This window comes from Hyperolius riggenbachi, chromosome 3 (assembly GCF_040937935.1).
Source record: "Hyperolius riggenbachi isolate aHypRig1 chromosome 3, aHypRig1.pri, whole genome shotgun sequence".
Taxonomy (NCBI): domain Eukaryota; kingdom Metazoa; phylum Chordata; class Amphibia; order Anura; family Hyperoliidae; genus Hyperolius; species Hyperolius riggenbachi.
This window is the reverse complement of record NC_090648.1, coordinates 375,724,795-375,744,142: the sequence shown is the minus strand read 5'-3', so window position 1 is coordinate 375,744,142 and position 19,348 is coordinate 375,724,795. Positions and strand designations below refer to the sequence as shown.

Genomic DNA, 19,348 nt, shown 5'->3' with positions numbered 1-19,348 from the left:
CAAAAGCGCTTAGAAACAGCTTTTGTAGTGTGAACCAGCTCTTAGTCAGAACCTCATTTTAGGTTCTTTTAAGCACACTTTAGTATAAGTACCTTAACACTTTTAAGTGTACCTGAGATGAAGAGCGTTTAACGTACCATACATACTTGGGGCTTCCTTAAGCTCCCTTAAGGCCGCTCGTCCCTCGCTGTTTCCCTGGGTGGTTTTGGTCCCCCGCAATTCAGCCCAAAAGCCTGGCCAAGTTGTGATTCGTTGTGCATAGCCAGGCGCTCTCTTCCGTTGCCCTCTCATCCCTGGGAGTGTTCTGCACAGTACTGCGCAAGCGAAGAATGCTCCCATCCACGGGAGTGTGGGGGGACCGCACCTGGCCGCGCATGCGCAACGAATTGCAACTCAGCCAGGCTTTCAGACTGAATTGCGGGGGATCAGAGCAACCGGTGGAGACGGTGAGGGACAAGCAGCAGCTTTAAGGGGGCTTAAGAAAGCCCCAGGTAGGTATGGAACCTGAGATGCTTCTCATCTCAGGTTGCCTTTAAACAGGTGTAAATGTCAGGCATTACTGTCCACTTCTAATAACAATCCTTTATGTAATAACAGATAACACATCGATTTGTTTGTATACCAATGGCTTTCCTTCTATCAGCTAAAATACTTGCCTCCATAAAGATTGTTACTCCTTTCCTGCACAGAAGACATACGCTGTTACAAATACAAGGAACACTTGAAAGGTCACTGCAGATACTGAAGAAAAGCTGCAAACACTAAGTATACTGTGGCAATGACCGGCTTCAATTCTAAAATAGAAGTAAAATCAGAAATGCAATAACACTGCATTAGTCATCAAAGCTTCAGTTATTGTAAGCAAGAAAGTGTACTAGCTTGGAGCTCCACCACTCCTTGCCTCTTCCTGCCATCTACAAATAAGCCAGAATACCTTGCTCGTCTGTGCCCTCGTTACTTTATGGCTGGTAAGAAGGCATGGCAACAGAGCTCTTCTAAACCACAGACCTTCAATCCCAACTAAATCCAAAACTGAACAAGGCAAATACCAATAGCAATCAGGGTAATAATCTTCAAAAAGTGGATAGAATACTTGTTTCATGGGCCAAATGTGTTTGTCATTGCAGTACAGATTACTTCCTCTTCTATCTGGATTCAGCTGGTGGGTGGGGCAATTAGAAATGCCCAGAAATAGTGCTCAGGTGACACCCAGAGTGGGAGGAACAATTGATGCCAAATTACCTTGCATCACATGGGAAACTACATGCAGAGGATGCAGACTTGTAGTTGGCAAAAGTAGTTGGTGAGAAATTGTAGCATTAATGTCTGCTAATAGGAAACCACTGTAGCACCAGTGGTTTCAAGTCTGTATTGACAAGTGCACAACCCATGCAAACACAGCTGAACAATGGATTCCTGAAATAGAAAAAGGTAATAGTTAATCATTTAAATTTGCTTTTAAACTTTCGAGTTCAGTTTAGCTTTAAAGCCTTCATTCGTAGTGGGTAGAGGATCTTGGCACACAGAAAAAGATCTGCGGTATAACAAAAGTACTTACTGGCATTTTGCAGTACTTATAATTAACTGATAGGGGTACTTATAAAGCTCCCTTATTCTAAAAATGCTCCTGTTAGCTCACCTAACAGCAACAAGAGACCCCAGAACTTGCTTCCATCTGTCTGCAGCCATCGGGTACCTGGGGCACAGTGCTCACTGTGGTCAGATTTCTGTAGGCTACATACCACACTGCTGCTTCTCCAGGTGCTATGTGGAGCCTTGCTGTAGATGGCAGAGGTCCTTTCCATTCATTTTAGTATAGAGAACTTCTGCCACCTACAGGACGAAAACATAGAGCAGCTGGAAAAAGCTGCGGTGTGGTAGGCAAATATACATCACAGTGGTAAGCCCCTTGTATTGTGAGTGCAATTGGCTGGCAGTAGCTAATGAAGCCCTGCGATCTCAGAAGCCAGCGTGCTGTCCATCCAGTCGCCACACAGCAGCTCACTCCAGCCTCTATTGGAGTTAAAAGGCTTCAGAGGAGCATTTTGGGTACGTGAACTTAAGTCCTCTAATTCTTTAAGCAGCAGATTCAGACGGCATATATTGTAAACACTGACAGGTACACTTTGAGCACAGCCATGATGAAGAGATCAGAACTTTCCAGACGCAGCGCACCTTCTGTTCAAGACGGAGAGGTAAGTCTCATAGATCGTATTTACAAAGCTCTCATCATTCTGAAAAGGGAGAGAAAAAAAAACATGAATAATAGGTAATGTAAAATATAACACACACACATATATATATATATATATATATATATATATATATACATATACACATATATACATATATATATACACACACACACACACACACATATATACATATGCACACATACACACACACCTCCTAAAAAATCCTTTACGAAGACGTCTTCTAAACAGGGCCGCCGCAGGGTACATGTGACCTATTCAATGGCTTGGGGCCTCACTCTGCTGTGCATGATCTGATGCTCCCCCTCCTGTCCTGCAGAGTTGCAGCAGCTGGGAACTGACATTTCCTGTCTCCAGGCCGACATGGATAGTGGGGGAATGAAATAATTCGGCTTTCAGCAATTGCTGGAAGCCGAATTATTGTTTTAAAAGCAACTTCAGGTCCGTCTTCTGATGGCGCTGAAGTTACTCCCTGTGCCTGTGATAGCCGTAGTTCCTATTACGGCCTATGGTGGCGCCGGCTGCGCCCAAGTCTCTTGCGCTGCTGCGCCCAAGTGTCCAGCGCTGGATTTAGCGTGTTCGTCTGTACCTGCTTATACAACTTTAAAAGCCATTTTTTAAAATAGATTTTCTTCAAAACTACAAGTCCAATTTGGAAAAAAAAATTTGACTTGTTCCCATGGAAACACAGAATCCATTCCATTCATAAGCCGGGCATTCGTAAGTCGGGGACTACCTGTATTTCTCTTAGTCAATCATGTGGCAGCAGTGCAATACATAAAATCATGTCACGCCAACTCAGGATCTTAAAGGTAGCCATACATTAATCATTTATCTGATCAATGCAATTTTGAAACGTTAACAGGAGAGGAGAAATTGAAAGGTACGAAGCTTTCAGTTTAAACAATGCTCAGTAGATTCCTGCTGAATTCTACAGAGATAGAGATTTGAGTGTGCAGTGTGGTGTTACGGTGGGAATTAGAGATGGCCCGAACGGTTCCCGGGTTCGCGATCGTGGAGAACCACAAACTTTTCCGAAAGTTCAGTTCGCCCCCATAGTGCATCATGAGGGTCAACTTTGACCCTCTACATCACAGGCACATTGTAGCCAATCAGGCTACACTCCCTCCTGGAGCCACTCCCTTCTTATAAAAGGCAGTCAGGGAAAGCTGCTGCAGACTCTCATAGTTAAAGCATATTTAGGCTCTTGTAGGCTTCTTAGCTTGCTCCTTGCTGATTCTTATTGCTAAAAAAGCACCCCTCAACAGCTCTTTTGAGAGCCAATCTTGTTCTTGTGATCTATTTTTTTTTTATTGTGTGTGTGGCCCACTGACACTTGTATTGCATAGACAGGATTGGTAATTCCTACTGTGTGTGCCACTGCCAGGCCCAGCACATTCAGTGACTACCTGTGTGTTTGCCAGGTGCACATTGTAATACCCATCACTGCATATACCTACTACCTGTTGTTCACTTCATCAGTGCACCCACCTACGTACGTGAGCGCACGCAGTGTCACTGTGCCTGTCCGATACGTGTGTGTGTGTGTGTGTGTGTGTGTGTGTGTGTGTGTGTGTGTGTGTGTGTGTGTGTGACAGGTGCACATTGTAATACCCATCACTGCATACACCTACTATCTGTTGTTCACTTCAGTGCACGCACCTACGTACGGGAGCGCACGCAGTGTCACTGCACCTGTCCGGTACCTGTGTGTGTGTGTGACAGGTGCACATTTGTAATACCAGTCATTGCATAATTGTTCACAGTACCTGTGTGACCGCACACTGTGTAATATACCACTCCGAGCATACCTGTTAACTGCACCTGTGTGACAGCTGCACATTGTATTGTAATACCAGTCACTGCATACCTTTCACTGCATCGGTGACTGCACATTGTATTATACCTGGCAGTTAGTGCATACCTTTCACTTGAATGGATGGCAGACTTGCCCTCCATAACAGATTCTCGTTAAAGGTAGTAAAGTCGATGAGTAGTGTCATATACAGCAGGACCTCGAAAGTCCTCCTGTATTGTTATTTTTTGTCACTACCTCAGGACTTGCATGCCATGCCTGCTGCCTTCCTTGGATGTGTGGTGGTAGCAGTTTCTCAGGCTCCAACTCCAGACCGGAATTGAACCCTGACTCCCCAGCCATGCGCTTTCTTTAACAATGGTAGAGAAAGAACCATCAACAGTATGAGCAGCAATGGACTACTGGGTGCGCAGGCTTGACCTGTGGCCAGAGCTTTTCCAATTTGCCATCCAAAGTCTGTCTTGCCCTGCCTCAAGCGTCCTGTCAGAAAGGACCTTCAGCGCAGCTGGAGGCATTGTCACTGAGAAGAGAAGTCGCCTAAGTCACAAAAGTGTTCAGTACCTGACCTTTATCAAAATGAATGAGGCATGGATCCCGGAGGGCGACTGCCCATCCCAAGACTAAGTCGGTCCCCACACACAGCATCTCTGCCTGCACGCCGTGTGACTGCCTGCCCCAAGACTAAGTCGCTCCCCACACAGCACCTCTACCCGCAGGCCGCTTGACTGCCTTCTCCGCCACCACCAACAGGGTCCAGGACTCCAGGTGGATTCCTGAATTTTTAAGGCCGCCGTTAGCAGTGGACGCTACAATAATTTTTCTCGTGCGTGTACATGCCTGCCTAATTTTTCTGGGTGCACTGCAGCTGCAACAACAAAACAAAAAAGCATGTACATGTGCCAATTCCCCTTCGTGATCATTACCTTGCCGCGGTGAAGGGGCTTGCGTATCACAATGTAGCAATGACCACCGGCTATATGAGTGTCTCCGGGGTGGGGGTCGTTGCTTCATTGTGGACAGACCAAATTTGATCAGCTGGACAGTCACTGTTCTGTCATTGAGCTACCTCAGCCCGGCGACCATATGGGCTGGAAAGCCGCCATCACCTGCACTCTCGTCATGGTCGCACCAGTTCAGCACGGCCGTCACTACACAAACAGCTGTTTGGAGTCACTGCATACCTTTCACTGCATCTGTGACTGCACATTGTATTATACCTGGCAGTCAGTGCATACCTTTCATTTGAATGGATGGCAGACTTGCCCTCCTTAACAGATTCTTGGTACAGGTAGTAAAGTCGATCAGGGTCATATACAGCAGGGCCTAGAAAGTCCTCCTGTATTGTTATTTTTGGTCACTACCTCAGGACGTGCATGCCATGCCTGCTGCCTTCCTTGGATGTGTGGTAGCTGTTCCTGCTCCTTTGCCCACAGCATGCCTGCTGCCTTCCTTGGATGTGTGGTGGTGGTAGTTTCTTAGGATCCCACTCCGGTCTGGAATCAAACCAGGATTCCCTGGCTATTACCCGTGGTCACCATGCTACTGAGAAAGTACAATCGAAAGTTTCACACAGTTGAATGAATGGCAGACTTGCCCTCCATAACAGATTCTCGTTAAAGGCAAGTGGTGTCATCTCTGGCACACAAAGCTGGGTCAAGGGTCCATCTGACCACAGATGCCTGGTCAGCAAAGCACGGTCAGGGCAGGTAAATTACTTATACAGCAAATGGGTCCTTACTTGGATGTGTAGTGGTGGTAGCCAGTTCTCAGGCTCCCACTCTGGACCGGAATCGAACCCCGATTTCCCGGCCATTACCCGTGGTCACTCACAATGGCAGACTTGCCCTCCATAACAGATTCTCGTTACAGGTACTGAACAGTCAGCAGAAAATGTAATTTAAAAAAAATAGATGTAAGCTTTAACAATGGTAGAGAAAGAACTATTGAAAGTTGATAAAGCAGTCAGACATTACCTGATATCACTGAGGAAGAGCAATCTCGCCATGGTGCGCCCCAGTCCAGCACTGCTGTCACTACACAAACAGCTGTTTGCGGTGCGTTACACAGTGAGTTTGGTCTGTCAGTGTGAAGCAGTACTCTAATTACACTCCCTGATTGATGTATACACATGCAAGATGTTTTAAAGCACTTTAGGCCTGAAATGTCGCATTCAATGTGATTTCTGCCCTTAAAACGCTGCTTTGCGTCAAATCCAGATTTTTCCCCAGGTCTATCCCACTCCGCCATGCCCTCCTCCAGGTGTTAGACCCCTTGAAACATCTTTTCCATCACTTTTGTGGCCAGCATAAATGTTTCTAGTTTTCAAAGTTTGCCTCCCCATTGAAGTCTATTGCTGTTCACAAAAGTTCGCGCAAACCGAACTTTCGCGGAAGTTCGCGAACCGAAAATCGGAGGTTCGGGCCATCTCTACTTGGAATACACGGCTCGATTCTGAGCCATTTGGTTGGCTTGATAGATAATTTCCAACATGTCCGATCTCTGGCCCGATCGTTTCGCCGCTCGATTCTGCATTGAAGACAATGCAAAAAAGATAAGAAAAACGAGCGGAAGATAAGAGAATCACCTTTGGAATTGAGAGGGAGAATTGAGCGGCAAAATCAAGCCGTGTATGCCCAGCATTAGAATCAGTCACTGTTCGATTCAAGGAGGGATAGATATCAAGGACAGATCGATACGTTTGGCTTATGCTGTAATTGACCGATGCCTAGCTTATCATAATGTTCACATCAAACCCCAGAGTGGGAAAAATGTGATTGCAGGGATTTTAACTGCTGTAGAGTAAGCATTTCTGCTGACCTCCTGGTGATTTCATGAATGACAGTCTTAGAGTTCCTTAGAATGGTGTGGAAAAAACAAAACCTTGAGTGGCAGTTCTGCACAAGAAATAGTTTGTAGGTGACAGGGTAGAGGACAATGGCCAGAAAGGTTCAAAACTGACAGAAAGACCTCAAAACACAATGGGTTCCTAATGCCCAATCTACACGATACGATTCTTTGTGCGATTTGATTACGATTCTATTTACGATCCGATTAAATCCAACATGTCCGATCGGGATTCTATTCGATTCAATTCGATTTGCCATTGCAAAACAATGGCAAATCGAATTGAATCGAATCCCGATCGGACACGTCGGATTTAATCGGATCGTAAATAGAATCGGAATCGAATTGCACAAAGAATTGTATCGTGTAGATGGGGCTTTACAGCTGAGATTGCAGTGGGCCCAGGTTCACCCAATGTGTACAGGTGAAATCAGGAAAAAAACAGTCTGTTCTGAGGAATCTCCACTTCTGCAGAAGATCAAATATGGTAGGTCATAATTTGTGGTAGAATGTAAGATTTGCAGCAAGAATACAGCTGACATATGTGCAGGGATTGCAAGGTGCAATAATTTCAGCATGAAGAAGAATTTCCAGTGGCCTTAGCTCCAATTGGACTAACACCAGGTGGTATGCGCATGTACACATGCCAGCTATTGTTGCCCAATAGTAGTGATGACCATTTAAAACAACAACACGAGCCATAGGCCTAGCATAGAAAGGGGAGACTACACACCTCACTATGCTACAGAAAAAAAAGGGACATGGTGATCTAGTCAGCACTAGTCCTGCTGTTTTTGTTGTCTTGGTTTCATAAGGCATCAGGTTTTAAACAGGAGCTAATTAGACGAGGGTCACGAATTTGCACAGGGTATTAGCTAAGACACTCTCTAAGCCTCACCCTGGTAGATATCCTGTTACTCACCTGGATAAGGTGGATGAGAGTTTCGCGCAGTTGGCTCTTGGAGAGGCTGCTACTTGTACTGCTGATGTTTGCTGTGGGAGTGTCTGTCAGTGACATTGGTAAAAGAAGATTGCTCTTTGTATCTGTGATCGAGAATGTGGGCTTCACCACATCGGCTGTCTTCTGTGAACTACCTTGGGAAAACACCAAAGGAGACAACAGTAGTGATGGGGACACTGTGGCTGGGATCCTCTGCGGTGATATGACCTGATTGGTAAAAACAAAAGCGAAGAATACAGCTTCATTATTACAACAACAACAACAACAACAACAAACAACATTTGTAAAGCGCTTTTCTCCCGTGGGACTCAGAGCGCATAAGCATGGCTCCGACCATCGTGGTACAAAGGAAGAATTTTATAAATCTGGAAATGCCAGGCTAAACAGGTGGCTTTTCAGTCTGGATTTGAATAGCTCCAGGGATGGTGCTGTCTTTACTGGGTGTGGTAGGGAGTTCCAAAGAGTAGGGGCAGCATGACAGAAGGCTCTGTCTCCAGATTTTTTGAGGTGCACTCTGGGAGTGACCAAGTTTATAGAACTTGCTGATCTGAGGTTGTGAGAGGTGTGGTGCAGCTTCAGCAAGTCCTTCATGTATCCAGGGCCCAGATTGTGCAGGGATTTGAATGTCAGCAGTCCAATCTTGAAGAGTATTCTCCATTCTACTGGTAGCCAGTGCAGTGAGCGAAGGATCGGTGTAATGTGACAGTGGCGAGGCTGGTTTGTTAGCAATCTGGCAGCAGCATTCTGCACTAATTGCAGGCGACGCAGGTCTTTTTTGGGGAGGCCAGCATAAAGGGCATTGCAGTAGTCCAGCCGTGATGTGATGAAGGCGTGGACTAGGGTTTGAAGATCCTCTGGGGGAATCAGATGTTTAATCTTTGCAATGTTCTTCAGATGAAAGAAGGAAGATTTAACTACAGATGAAATTTGGTTTCTGAAACTCAATTCCCCATCGATTAGTACGCCAAGGCTGCGCACAAGGTTGGAGCTGTTTATGTCTGAATTCCCAATCCTGATTGGTGTTGCTTTAGGATAGAGCTGTTTTGATGGCGAGCACTGGCTTTGGACAAACAGGACCTCAGTTTTGTCAGCATTCAGTTTCAACCAGTTATCATTCATCCATGCCTGAAGCTCAGCTAAGCAAGAGTTTATTTTTGGGGTAGGGTCTGTTCCACCAGGTTTGAAGGACAGGTATAGCTGTGTGTCATCGGCGTAGCAGTGGTACGTCAGGCCATGTCGTTGGATAAGTGTACCGAGTGGCAACATGTAGATTGCAAACAGCAGAGGGGATAGGATTGATCCTTGTGGCACTCCGAATTGTAGAGGTGCAGGTTTGGACATTATAGGTCCTAGGGATACTCTCTGTGTTCTGTCAGTCAGGAATGATCTGAACCACTGGAGGACTGATCCACTGATGCCACAGTACTCCTGCAGTCTGTTAAGCAGGATTTCATGGTCAACTGTATCAAAAGCAGCTGAGAGATCCAACAGGATTAGGATGGAGCATTCCCCTCTGTCCCTTGCCATGAGCAGATCGTTGCAGACTTGGATGAGGGCTGTTTCACAGCTGTGGTGTTTCTTAAAGCCAGATTGTAGAGGGTCCAGGATGTTGTTTACTGACAGCCTGGTTTCAAGTTGCAGATAGACAGCCTTTTCAATAACTTTACCTAAGAAGGGGAGGTTGGAGACAGGTCTGTAGCTGCTCATAGCATCTGGATCCATGGAAGGTTTTTTAAGAAGGGGCTTGATGATTCCTTCTTTTAGAGAGGTAGGAAACCTCCCTGCTTGCAGAGAGCAATTTACTATTTTGTGAAATGCTGGACCAAGCAGGTCAGGGCATTTCAGCATATGTTTAGTTGGTCCAGGGTCCAGGTCGCAGGTTGTCTGGCGGAGACGACAGAGGATGTCTGAGATCTCTTCCTCACTAATACTTTTGAAATCAGTCCAGGGTGTTAGGTTGTTTTTGCAGCTATTTCCATTAGTTGCATGAGTCTTGGGTGCTGTGGACTGAATGAGAGACCGAATAGAAGATACTTTGTCAGCAAAGTAGCAGGCAAATTTCTCACATAGCTCCTTTGAGGGAGTTATAGTTGGTTTTAGACAGGATGGATTACATAGTCTATCAACTGTGCGGAATAGTTGGGCTGGTCTGTTGGCGGCCTTTGCGATCTCCTGTGATAGGTAGGAGGATTTTTTCTTGGTGATCGCATTTTGGTAGCTTTCCCGGTGAGAGACAAGGGTGTGTTTATCTTTTGAATTCTGAGATTTTCGCCACTTCCTTTCTAGTCTGCGCACTTTCTTTAGGTCCTTTAGTGAGCTGTCAAACCACCGTGCATGGTGAAGTGGTGTAGATCGCTTGATGCGAAATGGAGCGATTATTAGGATAGTTCCGAGCACTAGCAGCCCATCCCTACAGCAGACACAGTGGTATGTGGGTGGAGATGGCAGGCTAGAGATGAGGAGACTCCCTGCAGCATAAGTTGGGGGCACATCTATGACACTAACAGGGCCGGATTTGTACTTACCAGTGCCCTAGGCCTGCTGTCACCAAGCGCCCCCCCCCCCCCCCACCACCACCACCAAAAAACATTTTGGCCAACTATCTGACTAGCGATCACTGGTTTGAATGGGCTCATTTCAGTTGTGCTGCTGTGCCCCTCATTGAACAAAGAATCAGTGGATGCTCTGTCCTCTCACGATGGAAATTTGCGCTCCTGCCCGAATGTGCACAGCAGCCGATAGTGTTCTGGGCATGCATACTTGAGAAATTACGGTGATGTATGATCGGTACTTGTCAAGAATGCATAACACTATACTGGCCTCGGTTGCTGTGCACATCTGGGCAGGAGCAGGAAATTACAGGGAGCGCAAGTGGCCAGAGCATGCGCTGCTTCTTTGTCCTCTGTGCGACTGGCTGCAGTCGGAGACACAAACAGGTGACAGGGCAGAGCAATGGAGAAAAACCCATCCAAAACAGAGAACAGGTAAGTAGCAAACATCCTGTCAAGACCCACTTTGGATGTTCTGTTGTAATTACAGTGGACCTGAACTCAGAACTTCCTCTCTGCTCTAAAAGATACGCAACAACATAACCTTTACATAAAAACATTTTTTTTACAGCTGATACAAATCCTGCAATAGACAGTGTGTCTAATTCCTACTTTCATGGAAGCAAATATATTAACATCTTGTGCTTTAAAATAAGCTTATATGCTGTGGCAATCAGGTGACACAGGGAAGATATCAAATTTGTGATTAGACACAGATGTTCGCAAAGGCTCTCTAAATACATACAGGGTGCATTTCTCTGTTTTCCTTCTGTCCTGTGCAAGAGTTCAGCTCCACTTTAAAGCATCTGAATGACATTTTTTTATATTTGCTGAAAAAAAAATCTAGGGCAGGGGTCGTCGGCAATGCGCGACCTAGTAGACAGTGTCATATGCAGTGCTTTGGGGGCGGGGGGGGGGTTGTTGCCCCAGTATAGGGAGATAGGGAGTTTAGTTGCCCCAGTATGGCTAGTATAGTTGCCCCAGTATAGCCAGTATAGTGCCCCAGTATAGCCAGTATAGTGCCCCAGTATAGTGCCCCGTGTAGCCAGTATAGTGCCCCAGTACAGCTAGTATAGTGCCCCAGTATAGCCAGTATAGTGCTCCAGTATAGCCAGTATAGTGCCCCAGTATAGCCAGTATAGTGCTCCAGTATAGCCAGTATAGTGCTCCAGTATAGCCAGTATAGTGCCCCAGTATAGCTAGTATAGTGCCCCAGTATAGCTAGTATAGTGCCCCAGTATAGCTAGTATAGTGCCCAGTACAGCCAGTATGGTGCCCCAGTATAGCTAGTATAGTGCCCAGTACAGCTAGTATAGTGCCCAGTAGAGCCAGTATAGTGCCCCAGTATAGCTAGTATAGTGCCCAGTACAGAGAGTATGGTGCCCAGTATAGTGCCCCAGTACAGCCAGTATAGTGCCCAGTACAGCCAGTATAGTGCCCCAGTATAGCTAGTACAGTGCCCCAGTATAGCTAGTACAGTGCCCAGTACAGCCAGTATAGTGCCCAGTGCAGCCAGTATAGTGCCCCAGTATAGCTAGTATTTTGCCCCAGTATAGCGCCCCAGTATGGCTAGTATAGTTCCCCAGTATGGCGCCCCAGTATAGCTAGGTGAGTGTCCAGTGTAGCGCCCTAGTATGGGTGGGTGTGTAAGTAGTGCCCCTCTCCCCAAACAGCCGCGCGCCTGTTACCTTATGAGCGGCGGCCGCTTCCTTCCTTATAGTCCCCCAGGCGCTGCTCTCCTCTTATCGGCAGCATCTTACAGCAGCGCGTATTGCGACTGCTGTAAGGAGGGGTAACGGCGATGCATATCGCCGCTACAGGAAGCCGCTGATGCGCTTCCTTCCCTTCCTTACAGCAGTCGCAATACGCGCTGCTGTAAGATGCTGCCGATAAGAGGAGAGCGGCGCCTGGGGGACTATAAGGAAGGAAGCGGCCGCCGCTCATAAGGCAACAGGAGCGGTGGCCGCGGGGGGAGGGGCGAGAGGCCAGACACGCCGCGGCCCGGTAGGAGACTGCCAACGGACCGGCAGTGGGTCGCGGCCGGTGGTTGGGGACCCCTGCTCTAACATATTGACAGTATACGGGACAAAGTCTGAAGAAGGCTTGTTAGCAGAAAGATTATTCTTTTTCTTTTAAGCCAATAAATGGTATTATCCTGATTCAAAACTCTCTGCTTTTGCTGATGGCTAAGATGGTAGAATGCTCTAATGCTACAGGAAAGCAGAAGGATGCCAACCATACACACTAGCATAGAGGTAGTAACAGCTCAGGTGACAGTGACAGTTTAGCAATAAAAGGGAAGCATACAACATTTTTATTCCAGGCTGCAGTTCTTATAGATGGTTGGAGCTGACCGACAGAAAATGAGTCAGGAAAGAGTTAACTTAAGCAGTGACGAAATCACTGGCTAGGAAGAAAAAAAATCAATAAATTACGGCTAGATAAGAAAGTGTAATTTACAACTGCTGGGGTCAGTGTCACAGCTGTAAAAAAGAAGGCAAAGAAACTAGCAGAAATGTTTGTGAATGCCTGCATTAAAACTCAGCGGAATTTAGTTTTATCTGCTTTGTAATGTAAATCCCTGGTATTTCTCACATCCACTTGTACTGTATGTCGATCATAATTGGATCATCAGGTGACAGTTATGATTGATCCTGATTGTTATAACACATCAGGAAGTAGAGGTGCAGGGATTGGGGAACTCTGGAATTCAGCTATTAGTGCAGAGCAGGGCGCTGGCTGGCTGTGCTGCGGGACCAAAAGAGATGATTTACTTTGACATATGACCTCTTCTCTCTCCAAGTCATGCCGCCCTTCTGATCTTATCTGATTTTATCGCCCTAGGCCATGGCCTTTGTGGCCTTTGCAGAAATCCGGGCCTGGACACTAAGGAATTTAGCTTGGTAATCCTGGCTATAATCCTTATTTCTGAAGCACTATACTAGAACAACTACACAGAAGAAAACAGCAAAAGTGCCCGATCTGCATATTATAGTTCCATAAAGTAGACCTGAAATTTTGCACAGAGCAGAAGGAAAACATAGAAATGCACCATGTATGTATTGTGCAGTAGAGCGGACCCGAATTTCCACCTATCTTCGTGCAGAGAGCCGCAACAGCACCCCTGCTGGAGCCAGGAAAGGTAAATATATCAAGCCTTGTCGGCTTGTCGAGCCCTGGATTGCAGGACACTTTGGGGGAGCAAGCACTGGATTGCCTGCAGCTACAGTGGAGGGGGAAGCCTCATTGGGGCTATGATTTTTTTTCACCTCAGTGCCACTTGAAGCCCTAGATTAAATCATATATCAGACAAAAACCTCTGATCTGTATGTTTGTTCAGGGTCTATGGTTAAATGTTTTAGAGGCAGAGAATAATCACGACAGCCAAATAAATATGGCAGCATCCTTATCCCCCTCAGTGCAGGTGTACTTTAAAGTCTTATAGCCATAGAAATAACAGATAGCCAGGAAATCAGCATCATGAATGGCAACCTAACGGATTTTATGAAAGTGTACACTGTAGATCAACTGCACAGATTTATACAACTCTGCAACCCTATTCCACTAAATAAGGCAAACAGATGATACTTCAGATGAAAAAACAGATCTGTATTTAAGTCTGGAAAAGTTCACTGTATTACTATTATTATTTTGTATTTACCGTATATAGTGCCATCATCTTTCGCAGCGATGAACAGTTCATACTGTCTTGTCACTAAACTGTCCCTCAGAGTGGCTCACAATCTAATCCCTTCCATAGTCATATGTCTATATTGTGCATTGTATGTATCCTAGTCTAGGGTCAATTTAGAGGGAAGCCAATTAACTCAACTGTATGTTTTTGGGATGTGGGAGAAAACTCAGACACGGGGAGAACATACAAACTCTGTACAGATAGTGCCCTGTCTGGGATTCAAACCGGGGACCCAGTACTGCAAGGCAAGAGTGCTAACCACTATGCCACCTTGTAGTGTACTCTCCTACTTCTCCTCCACACCGATTGCTCTTTTTTTGTTTCCTGTAAGCTCAAAATATGGCTCAGTTCCCACTATTCACGTTTAACTGAACGCTTTTCACAATGCACTACCATGGAAAAAATGCGTACTGGCACACACTAACGCATACCAACGCATTAAGTGTAAAAGGTCCAGTATGCTGGGAATACACGGTTCGTTTTTGAGCCATTTAGATGGCTCGATAGATAATTTCTGACATGTCTAATCTCCCGCCCGATCGTTTCACCGCTTGATTCCACATTGAACACGATAGAAAAAGATAAGAAAAACGTGCGGAAGAGAATCGCCTGTGGAATCAAGCGGGGAATTGATCGAGTGGCAAAATCGAGCCGTGTATGCCCAGTGTGAGGATATATTGGGGTGAGGATGATATGTACGGTAATATGCAAAATATAGCCGCCGTATGGTATCGCACAGAAGCCATATTTTTTTCATTTTCCTGTCTGCTGTGTAATTCAGATGTGTATGCCTGCTACAAGCAAGTCTGGCTTTGGGGGAAGCTACTAATTGTATATAGTACATTTGTGAACAGGAGAGCAGGAACTTCTGAATGGATTTGCTAATGTGTCAATAGACCTATGTTTGCATTAAATTCCTCTGGAAGTTGGATGCTGCTAATTGAATCTCCTGTAGTACATTTGCATTTGAGGGAGGACAATAGCAGACAATCTCGGAGGTGATTGTCTGTGTCTGTTTAAAGGTAATTACAGGCAAACTGCTACCTGTAACCAAAATGCAATCTTTTGATGTATGGACTAGACCTGTCAAACTGTAGACGTCTGCCTGTGGGAATTGGATTTTGACCGAACACAGGATTGCTTTGAAGTCTGCTAGGTGTGACAGGAAAAGCCTTGAAATTCGCATATGACAAGCGTTCTGTGATGTCACAATCTAGGAGATTGCATTAGTTCCTGGGGGCTGGACATTAAATGCCCCAGGGGACACTTCGGACTATTTAAGTTGGTCCAGGACAGTCACAGGGATCTTCTCCTGGAGGTAGCGCATAGCTAGGGATGATCTCGACTCCTGTTTGAAAAACGGCGGTCTCCCGTCAAATAACGTTCTAACCTACGCTAGTAACGTTCTTTTTTCCCCCGTTTATTTTACGCAACTATCCTTGTGTGTAACTTAGGTTTTTAACTCTGTAATGTTTATTTTGTTTTTTTGTAATCCTTTGTATATATTTTCTGCATTGTTCCACTTTTTTTCTGGAATATTAAATTGTTATTTATTAAGCTTGACTTCTGCTGTACTAAACTAACACTCATAGCCTAGAAGAGACTAAAGTGCAATTGTGTATAAGTCCATGCCTAATTGTATGTTTGAGCAACCATACCGTATAAGATTGTGATTGCATTGTGTGCGGGGCGTTTGTCATACGTTGGCCTAAAGTGCGCAGCTGACCCAACGTACAAAAACGCCAGTGCGAGTAGCTCGACAGCACAGTGGCTAACAGTATCGTTCGGAACGACTGTTAGTGGTTTTGCTTCACTACAGTGTAAGATTGCAATTGTGTGTGTGCGTGCGTGGCGTTCCCGTATTCGGCCTAAGCGCAAAGCTGACCCAAATACGAAAACGCGGATTGCATGAGCACTCGACCGCAGAGGGGACATTTCTAGCAACAGCTAGTGGTGGCAGTAAGGAGCGTTTGAGGGGTCCCAGCCTTGTCTGTAGCTTGAATAAGGCTGTTCCCCGCTTGATCTGGTCAAACCCGCAGTCGGGAACCGTATACACAGGGGTGCCGGTTCCTGACACCCAGCAGAAGGCAAAAACTGTTAGAAGCAGATAATTAGCAGGACAGTGGCATAGTGGTTAGCACTCGCACCTTGCAGCACTGGGTCCCCGGGTTGAATCCCAGCCAGGGCACTATCTGCACGGAGTTTGTAAGTTATCCAAATTTATGTTTGGAAGTGGATTAAAGTAGTGGAACATACAAGTCTAGCTATGAAATTGTAAAGCTAATTCCTATCAAAAATATATACATTTTGTTAATCAAAAATTAAGAAAAGTGAAGAGTGCTTAAAAACAACATGGGATCCCCATGTCTGTGTGGGTTTCCTCCGGCACTCTGGTTTCCTCCTATATGCCAAAAACATACAGATAAGATAATTGGCTTCCCCATAAATTGCTCCTAAACTTACCATATATACATACATACATGCAATATAAACAATAGATACATAGACATATGACTATGGTAGGGATTAGATTGTGAGCCCCTCTGAGGGACAGTTAAAGAGGAACTCCAGTGAAAATGATGTAATAAAAAATGCTTCATTGTTACATATGTATAAAATGATTTAGTCAGTGTTTGCCCATTGTAAAATCTTTCCTCTCCCTGATTTACACTCTGACATTGATTACATGGTGACATTTTTACTGCTGGCAGGTGATGTCAGTGGAAGTAGCTGCTGCTTGCTTTTTTTGGCAGTTGGAAACAACTGTAAACAGCCATTTCCCGCAAATGCAACAAGGTTCACAGACAGGAATCTGCCAGGACCATGGTCCTTACAGTTTCCTGTAGGAAGGGTTTCAGCACAATATCAGCCATACAGAGCACCCTGATGATCCGTTTGTGAAAAGGAATAGATTTCTCATGTAAAAGGGGGTATCAGCTACTGATTGGGATGAAGTTCAATTCTTGGTCATGGTTTCTTTTTAAGTGACAAGACAATATACTCTGTACGGTGCTGCGGAAGATGTTGGCGGTTTATAAAGACTAAATAATATTAATAATCAGTGGGCGGCCAGGCAATTTGCATTGTTTAAAAGGAAATTAATATGGAAACCTCCATATTCCTCTCACTTCAGGTGTCTTGATAAAGTTGAAGCAAGCAGTGAAACCCTTTGACTCTGATCATGTGACCTGGAGCACAGGCACAAATTAGCATCAGGCTGGAGAAGAAAAAAGATCCAGTGATTGAAGAATTACAATTTCATTGTACTATATAATACAAATAAATTCTAATACTACCGAAACCAATAACTGGATTGAAGCCAAGTCAGCCCCAACACTCACTGTATTTTATTATCTGAAGCAGTTAGTCTCCCCAACATCTGCTGTATTCCATTACCTGAAGCAGAAACAACATCCCCTTCCGCTGTATTCCAATACCTGTAGCTGCAACATCACCCCCACACTCACTGTGAACCCGAGGTAAGAGTTAAATGGAGGCTGCCATATTTATTTCCTTTTAAGCAATACCTATTGCCTGGCTCTGCTGCTGGTTTTCTGACTTTAATACTTTCAGCCATAGACCCTGAACAAGCATATGAAGATCAGGTGTTTATGACAATGTCAGAACTATCAGGAATAGTTGCATACTTGTTTCCGGTGTACTTCAAACACTACTGCAGCCAAATGGATCAGCAGGGCTTCCAGGCAACTGGTATTGTTTAAAAGGAAACAAATATGGCAGCCTCCACATTACTCTCACCACAGGTTCACTTTAAGCAGCAAATTCTCCTTCAACATCTGCAGTATTCCAATTCCCCAAGCAGCAACTTCAACCTGACCACCCACTGTATTCTATTACTTAAATCAGGATCATCACCCCCAACACGCTCTGTGTTTATTACCTGAAGCAGGGGATTGTGTTTCTCTCCTAGAGCCATTTTCTCTCCCCAGTTTGATTTGAGTGCCGTCTGAGAGACAAGTGGGAATTTAGCAGCCAGGGTTGGCTTGGCGCTGGCCTGAAATTGTTGATTTTGGTGTACGAGGTTCAGCTTCTTCAGAAGTTCTTGAGGGGAGATTGCCCCAGAGGGCAGGGGGAGCTGAGAGGACAGGGGCGCTGTGGGTATATTTGAAGGATTCTGTTGGTTTTTCTGCGATTGGTCATAAGAATTGTGAGGTGCACTGCCCATTGTCCTCCCTGGGGTACTGCCTAACATTCCACTGTAATGTGAAGAAACAGTAAAGCCCAGTTCAGGGCAGAGAGGTGCTGAATGGGCACCAGCAAGTTTGTGCAGAAGATTTTGCCCACCATCAGGCTCTGGTGTGGGTACAGCGGCAACATCTTCCAGTGGCAAGAAGAGGCTACTGAAGACATCTCCAGGTAAAGGTATGCTACAGCAATGGCTATGTTGGTTCTCTGGGATTTCTGAAACTGGATGCAAGTCAGCTCCGCGCTCCATTAGCTTTTGAATAGCAGGACACAACTGTTTCTCACCACTGTCAGATAATCGACTTGAATCCTCATAAGACAAGGAACGAACCACACCAATGCGACCCTTGGTGGAGTCTCTGTGCTCTGTGTCCTCTGTGGAAGGGTTCTCTGGCTTCCCAAACAGAGTTTTCAGTGATAGGTGCTGGGGTTCTGTATCACCAGTCTGTGGGAGACAACATAGGAACAAACCAAGTATTCACATTTTTTGTGTGTATTGTCAAAAACAACTACAATCACAATGTCAGTACAGTATTATAAACATCTGAAATGCTTAAAGGACAACTAAAGCGAGAGGGTTATGGAGGCTGCCATATTTCTTTCCTTCTAAGTAATCCCTGTTGCCTGGCATCCTGCTGATACTCAGCCTCTAAAACTTTCAGCCACAGACTCTGAACAAGCATGCTGCAGATCAGGTGTTTCTAACATTATTGTTAGATCTAACGAAATTAGCTACATGCTTGTTTCTGGTGTTATTCAGATACTACCGCAGCCAAATAGATCAGCGGGACTGCCATGCAACTAGTATTGTTTAACACCGCTTCACAACTGAGGGGTTTTACCCCTTTAGCATCCGGGCAATTTTCTCCTTTCAGCGCTCCTTACATTCATTCGCCTATAACTTTATTATTACTTATCGCAATTAAATGAACTATATCTTGTTTTTTTCGCCAACAATTAGGCTTTCTTTAGGTGGGACATTATGCCAAGAATTATTTTATTCTAAATGTGTTTTAATGGGAAAATAGGAAAACATTTGGGAAAAAAATCATTTTTCAGTTTTCA

At 45.2% G+C, this 19,348-nt stretch overlaps 1 protein-coding gene across 5 annotated transcripts in view; it reads right to left on the bottom strand.

Annotated features, from left to right (window-relative positions):
- The window catches only part of DCP1B (decapping mRNA 1B), a 131,570-nt gene that overhangs the window by 55,515 nt on the left and 56,707 nt on the right, over positions 1-19,348 (bottom strand). For 2 of the 5 annotated variants that reach the window (XM_068277228.1, XM_068277225.1), the window contains 4 exons: positions 17,979-18,728; positions 7,796-8,041; positions 2,176-2,234; positions 214-1,416 (listed from right to left, as the gene is read on the bottom strand). In XM_068277228.1, the coding sequence (XP_068133329.1) occupies positions 1,320-1,416; positions 2,176-2,234; positions 7,796-8,041; positions 17,979-18,728 (1,152 nt within the window). In that variant the 3' untranslated portion in view covers positions 214-1,319. Of the gene's footprint in view, positions 1-213; positions 1,417-1,639; positions 2,235-7,795; positions 8,042-17,978; positions 18,729-19,348 lie in introns of those variants that run through there. The other 3 variants (XM_068277226.1, XM_068277227.1, XR_011030492.1) reach the window with 2 other exon arrangements.